The sequence below is a fragment of the Polypterus senegalus genome, chromosome 9 (assembly GCF_016835505.1).
Source record: "Polypterus senegalus isolate Bchr_013 chromosome 9, ASM1683550v1, whole genome shotgun sequence".
Lineage (NCBI taxonomy): Eukaryota > Metazoa > Chordata > Cladistia > Polypteriformes > Polypteridae > Polypterus > Polypterus senegalus.
Window position 1 is genome coordinate 172,527,496 of NC_053162.1, and position 14,935 is coordinate 172,542,430.

Consider the following 14,935-nt stretch of genomic DNA (forward strand, 5'->3'; position numbering starts at 1 on the left):
TCATTATCTCTAACCTGCTCTGTATGTGTATCGCATGTGTATCGCAACTGAACATTTGAACATACTGGTCCACTTCCGACCTTTTAAAACCAAAGTATCTCCAGACAACAGACACGGCTCCTTTTTTCGGTAAAAGTTCTTCTGTGTCATCATGTTCAACTTTATCGTCTGCTACAGCTTCAGTTTCGGAATTGTCTCTGTCCATTTTCACCGTTCCATACCTCCACTAATGCATGTACTTCGTTGGATGTGTGTTTAGCGGTGTAGCAGTGAAAAAGGTCCCCCTTTAAACAGTTTCCCGCTGCGCCACGTTCCAAACGTTGTTTAGGCTATTTAAACTGGTGTTCGGTATAAGAAAAATCCATATCATACAAAAATAAAAAATGGTTTTTGGTATGAACTGGCATACCACCCAGCACTAGTCCCCAGTATGCTTCTTTTTGTTCAGCCCCTCCCACATTAAATGATTTTCTGGGCACTAACAGCACAATGCACAACAGCCCCAGGTGCCAATGCTGGCATCCTCTCAGTAGTGCTGGTTCTTCTGAAAGCGAGTCTGTTCTCTTATTCCTACCTTTCCACCCTTAGTCTTTTCAGGGTATGAGGCCACCTCCATCCATCTTTTCCAGTGAACTGAGCTTTTTGCTTGACGGGTTGATTCTTGTAGAAGCTGTTCATTTCTACAGGCTTTTTTAATTGCTAGATATATCTTTTTAGGTAAAGGATGCTGGCCTTTACACCTGCCTGGCTAGCAGTGCTGCAGGAGAAGATGGGAAAAACCACTGGGTTCATGTCCAAGGTAAGCATAAAGTTATTGTAGTAGATGAAGGAGCCCACCCCAGAAGTGGGCAAAAGGCTCAACATTCCATACTTGTAGTGTTTGCTATACAGAGTTTTCAGTTGTACCCAAACCCCCCATCCCTAGCAATGTCCCCCTCTTCCAACTGCCATGCAGGGTCAACAAAAGATGGTCACATGACAGTTAAGTGATTAAAGAGTGGTGGTGGGTGTCTCATTGAAAAGTCATAATTATGGCAAGCCAGCATTCTCCCACAAAAACACAATGGGCAGGGTGGGGTTACCATTAATGTGTGTATATGAATTATGGCCTTTTCCCACACCAATGTGCAAACTGTTCAGCATTACTGAGATAACACTAGAGCAGCCCAAGCACTGTGCCTGACTCCTGATCCCAACTAAATTTGGCAAACACGGGACCCTTCGGGCCTGAAGTCAAACCATATTAGGAGTTTTATCATTTATTTACAGTGCTAGAGGTTTCGGCATTTTAAATTATCTGCCATTACTGTTTGCTATATGGAAAAGATAGGTATTATATTAAACCAGTAACGGCGTACTGCAGAGAATACACCTGACTTATAGTTTTCATCCTCTTTCTTTGTACATTTAGCATTCGTTTACTCAGAGGATGATGCGCTTGCTGCTTCCTGAGCAGCTCATTTTCTCCATTCTAGCGGCCCGCTTCTTCTCTTCTTCCGTCAGCATCTTTTCGCATTAAAACTGATTAAGTCAGTGATTGTGTTGCAATTACTTAGTACATTTTTCTTAATTTTTCACTTAAGCTGACACAATGTGCCTCAAGAATGATTTAAGATATGAAGAGGTAGAGGAAGTGACGGCGAAGGTGGTAGGGATGAGAATGGTGCCCGTATGCATGTGCCTCACAGCTGCCCTGCTGGCTGCTGCCGAGAGTTGATTCTACAATAAAATTAAATAAAAATAAAAAGAGGAATAAAAATCATCACCCCAAAAACTGACAGTAGAGGTCACGTAATATATGTGTACCACATTTCAGGTCAATAGTTCAAACGGTTTGCGAGCTACAAGTGATTTAAAATCCTGGACAGACAAATGGACAGCCACGATAGCGTATTATTTAAGAAGACAATAATTCAGTCAAAAACCTATCACAGCTATACTTTATCACAAAGGAAAAATCCATCCATCCATTATCCAACCCGCTATATCCTAAGTACAGGGTTATGGGGGTCTGCCGGAGCCAATCCCAGCCAACACAGGGTGCAAGGCAGGAAACAAACCCCGGGCAGGGCACCCACACTGCGCACACACACACACACACACACACACACTAGGGACAATTTAGGATCGCCAATGCACCTAACCTGCATGTCTTTGGACTGTGGGAGGAAACTGGAGCACCCGGAGGAAACCCACGCAGACACGGGGAGAACATGCAAACTCCACGCAGGGATGACCCACACAGCAACCCACTGCGCCACAATGCCTCCCCAAAGGAAAAATGAAATTAAAAATTATGAAAACAATCAAATTTAAGTAGTTAGAAAAGTGTTGTACGTCCTCTTTAGAAGGCACTATTACTAAGGACTTTCAGCCAACAAATTATTCAGGAGAGTTGTGTCAGGAAAAACTACTGGGGCTCCTTTATACCAGCGCCATACGTCTGTGTAATGCCTGACTGGGACTGCTCATGATCTTTAGCCAAGTTTTTTTTTTTCTTTTTAGTAATTCTGGTGTTTATTTATTATAATATCTATATATTTATTGAACTTTTGTAAAAAGACAAATTTCCCCCTTGGGACAGATTAAGTACATCTATCTATCTATCTATCTATCTATCTATCTATCTATCTATCTATCTATCTATCTATCTATCTATCTATCTATCTATCTATCATATAGTGCCTTTCATATTATCTATCTATCTATCTATCTATCTATCTATCTATCTATCTATCTATCTATCTATCTATCTATCTATCTTGTAAAGCTATACCAGTAGATATACCGAAAGAAAAGAAAATAGACAGAATTGCTGTATATTCCAAATAACAGATTACCATAAGGCAAAACCTTTATACTGTGAGTATTTATTGTAATGACAGTCCAATAGGCTAATCAAAAGGTCTGTATACAGGAAATATTCCTTCCAAAAAGGTGTTTTCACCACAGCAAGTAAACATGGCAATTGTTTGTTTTATAGTAAAATTCTTTTTCCATCCAATGCATTTTGAGCAATGCTCTTTTTCAGAGCCTAACAAATTACATAAAAGATAAATAAATATTGAAAGAGTTACTATACACAATGCTTTTAAAAGTAAATGCATGTAAAATAAGAAACTTGCACATTTTTTCATAGATCATAGTTACACATACCAATCTTGGTACAAATGATGTTTCTGTGCTCCAAAAAATAATTCAAACAGAAAATTAATAGTAACATTTACAAAAAGCATATAAAATCATACTGCAGTGGGCTGGCACCCTGCCCAGGGTTTGTTTCCTGCCTTGCGCCCTATGCTGGCTGGGATTGGCTCCAGCAGACCCCTGTGAGACCGTATTCACAGCGCATCACTTTTTACACATTTTGTTATGTTACAGCCTTATTCCAAAATGGATTAAATTCATTTTTTTCCTCAGAATTCTACACACAACACCCCAAAATGAAAACGTGAAAAAAGTTTACTTGAGATTTTTGCAAATTTATTAAAAATAAAAAAATGAAGAAAGCACATGTACATAAGTATTCACAGCCTTTGCCATGAAGCTCCAAATTGAGCTCAGCTTCATCCTGTTTCTCCTGATCATCCTTGAGATGTTTCTGCAGCTTCATTGGAGTCCACCTATGGTAAATTCAGTTGATTGGACATGATGTGGAAAGGCACACACCTGTCTATAGAAGGTCCCACAGTTGACAGTTCATGTCAGAGCACAAACCATGCATGAAGTCAAAGGAATTGTCTGTAGACCTCCGAGACAGGATTGTCTTGAGGCACAAATCTGGGGAAGGTTACAGAAAAATTTCTGCTGCTTTGAAGGTCCCAGTGAGCACAGTGGTCTCCATCAACCGTAAGTGGAAGAAGTTCTAAACCACCAAGACTCTTCCTAGAGCTGGCCGGCCATCTAAACTGAGCAAGAGAAGGGCCTTAGTCAGGAAAGTGACCAAGAACCCGATGGTCACTCTGTCAGAGCTGCAAAAGTCCTCTGTGGAGAGAGGAGAACCTTCCAGAAGGACAACCATCTCTGCAGCAATCCACCAATCAGGCCTGTATGGTAGAGTGGCCAGACGGAAGCCACTCCTTAGTAAAAGGCACATGGCAGCCCACCTGGATTTTGTCAAAAGGCACCTGAAGGACTCTCAGACCATGAGAAACAAAATTCTCTGGTCTGATGAGACAAAGATTGAACTCTTTGGTGTGAATGCCAGGCGTCACATTTGGAGGAAAGAAGGCACCGCTCATCACCAGGCCAATACCATCCCTACAGTGAAGCATGGTGGTGGCAACATCATGCTGTGGGGATGTTTTTCAGTGGCAGGAACTGAGAGACTAGTCAGGATAAAGGGAAAGATGACTGCAGCAATGGACAGAGACATCCTGGATGAAAACCTGCTCCAGAGCGCTCTTGACCTCAGACTGAGGTGACGGTTCATCTTTCAGCAGGACAACGACCCTAAGCACACAGCCAAGATATCAAAGGAGTGGCTTCAGGACAACTCTGTGAATGTCCTTGAGTGGCCCAGCCAGAGCCCAGACTTGAATCTGATTGATCATCTCTGGAGAGATCTTAAAATGGCTGTGCACCGACGCTTCCCATCCAACCTGATGGAGCTTGAGAGGTGCTGCAAAGAGGAATGAGCGAAACTGGCCAAGGATAGGTGTGCCAAGCTTGTGGCATCATATTCAAAAAGACTTGAGGCTGTAATTGCTGCCAAAGGTGCATCGACAAAGTATTGAGCAAAAGCTGTGAATACTTATGTACATGTGATTTCTCAGTTTTTTTAATTTCAATAAATTTGCAAAAACCTCAAGTAAACTTTTTTCACGTTGTCATTATGGGGTGTAGAATTCTGAGAAAAAAAATGAATTTAATCCATTTTGAAATAATGCTGTAACATAACAAAATGTGGAAAAAGTGATGCGCTGTGAATACTTTCTGGATGCACTGTAGTGGGTTGGATGATGGATGGATGGATATAAAATCCTATCTTAATCTGATGTCACATTACACAACATTTGTGAATGTCAAAATTGTTGACTGCAGTTGTTGATCTCGTCAACAGACCACATCAGTTTAAATAACTGAAAATCGCTAGCCATGTCTCATGTACTGACAACGTGCTACCAGTAGCATGCCTTCCGATGAAGCTGGTGCTGTATGAAGGGTTAACAGGTATGGCGATTTCAGCCACAATTTCAGGCCTTTATTTGTTTTTTTTCGTTCTGTTGTGGTAATTAAGACACACAAACTTATCTTCTTTTTTTTAATGGTCCTAAATACACACATTTCTTATTCTTCTTCCCAGCATTACATTCATTTTCACTTTTCCATCAGCCTTCTTTGGTCGTCAGCTCTCATGCACAGGGTGCCGCCCTTAGGAGTAAACACAAAATCAGACCTGTTTGGTTTGGTTGGGGCGAGTTATGGACTAGTTATCTGGGACATGTCCCATTAGGCGACCGGCTTAACAATAGTGTGTCCTCAGTTGCCTCCAATTCACTAAGGTTATGTAAATGAAGGTTGTGAATGAAGATAGCTGGAAAAGTCACATTATGTGATTTGGCCTTTGCCTCAGTGACTATCTATAGTCTAAAATGGACATCTATTAAGTATATTGTATAATGAGGATAAGACAAGGATTTCCCAGAATGCCAGATGAAATAAAAATAAAGGAAAGGAACTAGTTTACAGTAAGTGCTCTCAATATATAGAAAAGAAGTCTGTGGACTAAAAAGTGTGACTTACATTAATGAAGACACTAGAAGCATTGACGGTAAAGTGAACTGAGCTCAGGATACAACTAGTGTTTAAGTTTAACATGGTCAAGGTGGATTATTAAAGACATTTGATGATATTTATAAAACAGAAGTGCAATCATAGGCCTTCTTATGCCCCTTATCTTTATTATTTGTAAGTTTGTATTCCAGAATGTTTACACTATACCCCTCGGCTTGACTCTTTATGGTGGGCTTATCATCGGGCTTCTCTTTGCTGAATGCCTCCTACTCTTTAGATCACTCTCTTCAGGCCTGTCATTGTACCTCCTTCACTACTACTAATGCTGCCAATTGAAGCCTATATTCGTTTTTTTATAGACATTTTAAATCTTTGTTTATCCACACGGCTGCTCCAGGGACTGAAAAATTTATCTGCTTTCATCTTCAGTTCCTCCAAATATCCTGGGATCTGCTGATTCGAAGCCTGTCACCAAGCCTGTGACCATTGTGGCCAACAGACAACTTACTCTAGAATGCCGGTCTGATGGTGAACCTCCTCCATCCATTGAATGGTTTAAGGACAACAATCGGATTTTGGTAAGTGTGTCCAGGAGAGCCAGCTGATAATGGTCCATATTGAGAGCTCCTCTTTTTTTTTCTTTACATTGAAGTGCTGGACAGTTGTCAGGGGGCTCCTGAATACAATGAGCCTGGAGTAAGCTGACCAGTGCCTGAGTACCTCCATGTTGAAAGACAGATGATCTGGCTTTAACTGGTCATTTATTTTATGTTCCATCCTTAGGGAGACATGATAAAATGTTTAATCAGACAAATGGCTCCTCTTGATGTCACGTCATGCTTGTTTTCTCCCTCTTTTTGACTATACAGATGGACAGTCGCATTCAGACCCTGGCAGGTGGTCAGTACCTGGACATTCAAGAGGTCAGCCCCTCAGACAGTGGCGAGTATAGCTGTGTGGTCACCAATATCGCTGGGAGCAGCAGTCTGATCTTTCATGTTGTGGTTTACAGTAAGTGTCCCTAAATCTCAGAATAGGGTAATTTCTAAAGATCATCTAGACCACAATGGGCAATGCATATTGGGAGTAAATACAATCAAATAAACAATAGTAAGCCAAGGTCTTGCCTGCATCATTCTCTCTGTCACTGTCTTTCTCTGATCCTTAGCCAGTGATAAGACGGGATTTCCTCCGGAGCCCATACATTGCTGTGAGTGCCGCTGGATTTCGAATTATACGTATAACACCTTCCCATGCGATTCACTCCATGGCTATGGCTTTGGCATCATTGAAGCTGAGTTTCTGGTTTCTTAGACTCTCCTCAATTTGTTTGGATCACATCTTTTTGTAGGCGCCATCTCTAAACCTTTCAATCCTCGGGGCATTTCCGCCAAAGTAGCTTGTATGTTATACGGCAGGTGTTCATTGTGCAGACGTGGCTGAACCATTTTGGCCTTTTTAATTGTATTACCTCTTCAACCATTGGTTGGTGATTGCAGGTTCTCCGTATCATTTCACTTCGAAGACGGCCACAGAAGGAAACACCCAGGATCTTCCGTTGTGTGTTTGGAAGGCCTTAAGCTTGTTCAGGTTTTGTTTGAGCAGGGTCCGGAAATGTGTTTGGAAGAGGTGGATTTTAGTCTTGAGGGAGAGGTTGGGTATCCTCCATAGATACCACCTGAGTGAGGTGAATGCCATTGTTTCCTGGCCGATCTGGCTGTGCACTTTGGGTGGTGGATACCTCTTTCTTCTCCTGATTTTGTGGGATTTTAACCTCTCTATACCATGAGGTGGCTCGTTCATTTAGCTATCACAAAATGCATCCAAATCCTCAGTCACAGATCCAGTCCATGGCTAAGTCCAGTCCAGCTCTGTTAGCCGGCGTTGTCGTTTTAATTTGTTACAAATTGAAATGGTTTCATTTTATTGTACAGAACAGTTTCTGCTTTCTAGCTTATGTTACATTTTAATCATCTCCCTTCATAAAGTTGTCTTGGAAAAGTAAGCAGGTCCACATTTTACATATATTTATGTACAACTAATATTACCCACACCTCCCACAGCCCATTCTCACGATTTATTTTATTTTTGGTAACTTACAGCGGCTGTAACAAAGCGATTTAAAAAGTTATTACAAATTTCATTTAGAGAGCTGATTTGTTTGTCACTAGCGTGTGATCGATAGTGACACGGTCCTGGACACCACTACCCTGCTGGCCCCTAGGATCTACTTGCTAATAAATTAATAAATTACCTCAGGGCGCTGCACAGGGGCCTTTGGCAAGCTACCTGTGCCACTGGGTACAGACATCCAGTGGGATACAGAAGTTCAAAGATGACATTCAGTGACCTGGCCAGAAAAAAATCAAGAAATAAAAATACAATTGAAAGTAATGCTAAACATATTAGAATACTCACATTATGATTTTTCAAATGGCATTACAGAGTTTAAAATGCCTGTAACTGTAAAGTGTACGTGCAACAAGTACAGCATATTAGCTGCAGCCACTGATATAACTTGTGACATGGTGCCTCCATTTCTCGAGCACTCATCTGACTCACCAGTACATGATCAGATGTCACGTCTGCTGGCACACAGTTGTGTTGTAAAACACGATCACTGTAGTGTTTTAAGTGTCTAAACAATGTACCATTCATTTTAATTGCTGTATTTCAATTTTAGATGTGACACAAACTCAACTCAAAGTCATAGAAAGGTTTGTGGCAGCTACTCGTATAATTGATTTCCTGGCTGCAAAGTCGTTTAAATAAATACAGCACTGATGTGCACAAAACTGAGCCCAAAACAGAATTGAGGGAATAGGGAAAAGGTGGAGGTTTTTAAAGGGGAAGACAGGAAGTGAGACCAAAGGGGTCGGGCTCATGAAGGTCTTCGGCCATAGGTTCGAGCCTGGATGTGACATCACAGGGGCCGGAGCCGGCAAGGTCTCCTTCCATAGACTCGATCCCGGGAAGTGATGTCAAGAGGGCCAGGTGGGATCTCCCGTGAATGGTCTGCAGGAAAGGGAGAAAAAGAGTCAGCGCACTCTGCCACATCCCGGTATGACTCGGAATTGCCCTTAATCAAGCCCTTTAGCTGCCTCCCATGCGCACGTGTGTGACAGATGGCAATGTCATTTGTCTTCTCTTAATCATGTAATCGGCTTCTGCTTTTCTTTTTCTTGATCAGTTTACCAATGTAGTTTGTTGTAAGAAAGATTTGAACCCCAATAACTTTGTGGATTTTGCTACCACACACATTTTTTTGGCTTCAGCAACACGTATCACATCATAAGCTTTTAATTAAGTTTCTAGCCCCAGTGGCACACGAGTAATCGCATGACAAACAGACATACTATAACCTTTAGTATTTCATATATATTTGAGGGCTTCACCCCCTGCTTGCTTTGCTTACCAACCCCCCCGGCCTCCACTAAACGCCAGCCACTTCACATCTCTTCCACCCGCGTATGTGGATTTCACTTTCACCAAACAACAAATCTTTTCATTCTCGTGAATACGCCTCTTCATTGGGAAGAAACACTGCTTTTCCCTAATGGCAACACGAATTAGACAATCTACAAGTCTATGACTTAAAGTTTTAATCCGAGCAATATCTTCATAATTCTGTCATATCACCTATATTGATATATTCGATCTCTTTTCACTGTTCCGTTTTTTCACCGAGTAATAATTTCCATTTGTTAGCACTAATGCGATCTTTACTATCATTTTTTTGAGACTTTCGAATTTTAGTACTTTCATAATCTCTAACCTGTTCTGCATGTGTATCACGCCAACGTTTTTGAATTCTTTACGACGTTCTACCTTGTCATCTCTGGCCCTGGGCGTGGTTAAATCTCTTGGAACAAAGTCTCATCTCGTGGGACATGAAAGCATCTCTCTGAAAAAGTCACATCTCATCCCAGGCTAAAGAGTCTCATCTCGTCTCATCCTAGGATTTTTTTATTATAATAGAGAGATATAGATTACAGTTTGTCTCAGAGGCACAATTCACTTCAAATAGGTTGTTTGAACAATTTTCAGAATGGCTTCTTTCCATTCCTATGAAGTCAGTAGACAGATTGGGAGAGCATGGGGTGTCAGGAGGTCGCTGTACAGGGGTGTGTGGTGCTCCCGATGTCTCTGCAAAAGGACGAAGAGCCAAGTCTTTAGAGTCCTGGTGCTACCTGTCTTGCTATATGGTTGCGAGACATGGATGCTTTCCAGTGACCTGAGACCTGAGAAGACTGGACTCCTTTGGTACTGTGTCTCTCTGGAAAATCCTTGGGTACCGCTGGTTTGACTTTGTGTTGCTCATGGAGTCCCGAATGAGGCACATTACCTGCAATGTGAGGGAGCGTCAGTTACAGCACTATGGTCATGTGGCGCGTTTCCCCCAAGGGTGACCCAGCTCGTAAGATTCTCATTGTTGGGAACCCGAGTGGCTGGACCAGGCCAAGGGGTCGCCCACGTAATACCTGGCTGTGGCAGATAGAGAGTCATTTCTGGAGGGTGGGACTGAACCGCGGATCTGCCTGGGGGGTTGCCAACTGGGATCCCGAGTTGTTTCGTCGTGTGGTGGGTGCGGCAACGTGCTGTACCAGTACATGCTCCTCAACTTGACTTGACTTGACTTAAGGTATCAACATGTGCCACGTCCTGTTAGCACCTATGTGTGACCAATCATGTTAAAAGTTTTCTGATTATGTAATGAATTCCTTTTTTGAGTAGTGACCTAATCGATAAATTGTATAAATACAGCGCAAAACACACTTTTTTCTTTGTAACATGTGGCTAACATGTAATGCACTTGTTACCTCTTGCGAGATTTAGATAAAGAATAATGATTAATGCTTTCTTCTGCCTGTGTTTTATTGCTTAAATCGGGCCATTCCAGTGGTGGGTGTCTGTGTTCATAATTTTCTTCCACACCTGTGTACTACTAAATAGTCTTTTTATGTGGTTATACTGTGCCAGTGTCTGCCAGCTCATTCCAGCCAAACTCTCAAGTGATACGGTAAGGCCTACAACTGAAAATGCTTGCAAAGCCCATTGAGAAAAAAAAAAGTAATAATAATAATAAAATGAAACAATTTAATGCAGGGGTGGGCAAAGTCAGTCCTGGAGGGCCGCAGTGGCTGCAGGTTTTTGTTCCAACCCAGTTGCTTAATTAGAAAATAATCCTTGCCAATAATTTCATTTCATGACTTGTTAATGCTTTAAATCTGCCAAGTCAGATTATTCTCATATTCTAGATTTTTTTTTTCATTTCTAAGGATATTATCCAAATTATTTGAAGTCTAAAATTGAGGAGTAATTCTCAGCCATTTACTTTTTTCTCTTCACTTTCCTTCTAAGTATTTAATTAAACCAAACTTGCCAACCCGCGGCGTACCATACGCCGCATAATCAGGCCGGTGTTTTAATGATTTTTAAGCACAGGGAGAAAATTAACATTTGAAAAATCGGTAATGTAATAAATCAGCAAGAAAAGCAACATTGTAACAATGCACGGAACGAACCAACACACAATCGTCCATGATTGAAAACTGGCGGACCGCCATCGCTCATGTGCCCACCTCCAACTCGTCGCTTGAGTCGTTGTCATCTTTGCACAGTCCACATGCACCTGTGACTCACGTAGACTTTCCGTGTTCCTGCAGGAGCATCTAAGAAGATGCAGGTTTGTCACGGATGAGAATTGCTGTATGTAGCGTGTAAAACAATTTGCTATGGTGCACGCGGTCGTGCGTCGTGACCGAAAAATCGTTTTTTAAAGACTGCTTACTTCATTGTGTTTTAACCTCAGTTGTAAAGGATGGTTTTAAGGATCCCATGGGATACCCCTCGCAAACTGTTTTACACGCTGCATATGGCGATTCACCTCTGGCGTTGCTCCTTCCTGCGTGCGCCATAGGTGTCCTTGTCGGCGGCTTAGTGAATCCACGCCCCTTCCGGCGTGCTTTCCATGGGTGTCTTGCCTTAGTGAATTATATATATAGATAGTGCACATTAAATACACACAGGTGTAAGTGGAAACAAATTAAATGGAGAAATGCTAGTTTCTTTTGTCCTATGCATCTTATTGCTAATAAAGGGCAATTAAAAACCAAGAATACAGCTGTTTAAGTCTAAAATAGGCAATAAGGGTTCAAAATCCTAATGAGCAAGACAACTAAAATTGAGAAGTGTTACTTGAGCAATAAGTGCTTCTGATTAAGTAACTGGGTTGGAACAAAAACCTGCAGCCACTGCGGCCCTCCAGGAATGACTTTGCCCACCCTGATCTAATGTGTACCCGCTGGAGTAAGGCGAAATCAGGCACGGGTAAAACGCGTGTCTAAAGAAATCTCACAGTCCAAAAGTTCGTTTTAAAAATATTTAGTAAAAGTTACAAGCAAAGAATCCACACAAGAGTAAAAGAAAAAATAGTTACACACGTAGAATAAAAGGCAAAAAAAAGGGAAAAAATGTATCTTATCTTAAACTTAGCTTTTCTTGAGAAACTTTATTTCTGTACTTAAAAGTTCTTTATTTCTTCTTCTGTACTTATAGATTCTTAAATTCTTATATACTTTAAGATTCTTAGCTTCTTCTTCTGTATGCCTTTAGCATACGGCACAGCACGTGAATTAAGTGCTGTTTTCTTACATATTTACTTCACACACTCAAAGGGCCCGTAGGCCGATTGGCATAAAGGCATGTGCCCAGGCACGGTTTAAAACCTTATGCCTTCCAAACCTTACTCAAGGCAAGGCTGGTCACTAACTGAAGAACATTGTTCACTCAAAGCTGTTAGAAAAATGGCAGGAATATACCAATACAATTCTATTTACGGAGGTTATAGGAACCTCCCATAGATTATGCATTGTCATCTAGTAAAATATTCATGAATCTTATAGAACTAGGAAAATGGCTCTTACATAATGCTTCCACTCAGCTGTTTCTTCTCGCACTGTTTCTTTACACTGCAGTCACCCCAGTGATTAAGGCAGGCACTTCTTTGGTCACAGCTGTGGTCAGTCAGCCAGCGTTGTTACCCTGTGTGGCAGAGGGATTGCCTGCTCCCACCATCTCCTGGAGAAAAGACGGTGGCCTCATCTCTCTAGAGGGAACAAGGTGAGTACAGAAGACCAAGAGCATTAACGTTATCATTGACCAGATTGAGGATCACTTGTCTGTTTTAACACTTGAGGCCAGGAACTCAAAGTGAAAATGAAGTGAGGTAGGAATATCTGTGACTAAAACTAAAGAGCAGCACTTTGTTTTTGGGCTGCAGCTGCTTCTGCTTTTGCTAATTATTCTGAATAGACACTCTGAATTTAGTGCTTATCCTAATACAGCAAATAATATAAACAGTAAAGTATAAAATGTTAATGCTAAGCTGAGGGCAGCAGTTGACATAGTAGCCCCTGAAAAAACTGTGAGTAAATATGCCACTATGGAAAAGGCAAACACTCTCTAAAGTGAAAACAGACTGTTAGTAGGCTGAGCAAAAATGAGGGGAAACTAAATTAACAATCCATTATGAAATACCTAAAAGTCACAAATACAGCACAGCTGTCTGAATAGAAGGACAACCCTACTATTTCTAAAATTATAAATGAAAATACAGGAAATATCTTCAGTTATTAAACTCGGCTCCACCGTCGGAATGGCTCCTGAAAACTTCAAGACCAAAAAGTGCATCTTTTGCACCATTCCTTAGAGAAACAAAATGAACAATCTTAAATATGATATGATAGAGACATCAAAAGCAAACCGTGTTGAACCTCAGAGTGCTCATTACAGTGAATAAAATTCCTTTACTAAAATAAGTTCACCTGAACTTCACAGACCTTGACTCAGTCACAAAGGAGTTTCTGGGGTACTGATTGACAGCCTACTAGAAATAGTTAAATAGTTACCTGCTCATTAGAAACTGCTATTTTTCCAAATTCTTTAAATCGTTAAACTACTGCTTATGAAAAATTAACTTTGACGATTGTAAACTTAGCCCTATGGCTTTTAAGTAAAATGATGGATTAAGTTATGTTTAAGTCTTTCCACAGTTAAATAATTACTTGAATAAAAGGATAAGTTTTACTCAGATTTTAGACGAATCACAGTCCAGAAACCATGCTGCTTAAACTGGTTAATGATTTGTTAATGCCAACACAAACAATACTATATATCTGTTCTTGTGGTGCTGCTGCCTCACAGTTAGGTGACCTGGGTTCACTTCCCGGGTCCTCCCTGCGTGGAGTTTGCATGTTCTCCCTGTGTCTGCGTGGGTTTCCTCCCACAGTCCAAAGACATGCAGGTTAGGTGCATTGGCGATTCTAAATTGGCCCTAGTGTGTGCTTGGTGTGTGTGTGTGTGTGTCCTGCGGTGGGCTGGCACCCTGCCTGTTGTTTGTTTCCTGCCTTGTGCCCTGTGTTGGCTGGGATTGGCTCCAGCAGACCCCCCGTGACCCTGTAGTTAGGATATAGTGGGTTGGACAATGACTGACTGACTGACTGATCTGTTCTTGTTCACTCAGACTTGAGCACAGCATTTGATGCCATACAACACCATATTCTCACATTATTAAACATCATAATGAATGCCTAGATCTCTCTGGTAAAGTTTTAAACTGATTTCTGTTTTATATATCAGGTAAAAAAATAATTGGCATGTTGTGCTGTTCGTATATCACGGGTCCATGATAGTATGCCTGCAGTGGGCTGACACCTTGCCCGAGGTTTTTTTCCCGCCTTGCGCCCTGTGTTGGCTGGGATTGGCTCCAGCAGACCCCCGTGACCCTGTAGTTAGGATACAGCGGGTTGGATAATGGATGGATGGATGATAGTATGCACAGTTCTGATCCTTTTGTTATACTCAATAACTGTAGAGAGATTATGAGTTCAAATCCCATATCTTTTCATTGTCTGTGTGAGTTGCACACCATCCCCATGCCCATGTGGGTTTTTTTATTTTTTTTTTTCTGGTGGTCCTGTTTTCTTTACACAACCCCAAAGGTGTGTATGTTAGATTACTTGGAGATTCTCAACTGCCCAGTGTCAGTGTATATGTGTATGAGCTGGCGCTGGTGTCCAGTACAGGCTTATTTCATGCCTTGCACCTGGTGCTGTTGAAATAGGCTTCACCCCCCAAAACATGACCCTGAATTCAGCTAAGCAGATATTAATTGTATAAAAAAGCTCAGATGTCTCCT

The 14,935-nt window shown here is 41.4% G+C and overlaps 1 protein-coding gene across 1 annotated transcript in view; it reads left to right on the forward strand.

The window, feature by feature from the left end:
* Nucleotides 1-14,935, forward strand: part of LOC120535995 (hemicentin-1-like) — a 222,098-nt gene that overhangs the window by 130,047 nt on the left and 77,116 nt on the right. Inside the window, 4 exon segments of the mRNA XM_039764259.1 lie at nucleotides 718-799; nucleotides 6,166-6,314; nucleotides 6,606-6,747; nucleotides 12,714-12,858. Coding sequence (XP_039620193.1) covers nucleotides 718-799; nucleotides 6,166-6,314; nucleotides 6,606-6,747; nucleotides 12,714-12,858 — 518 coding nt within the window.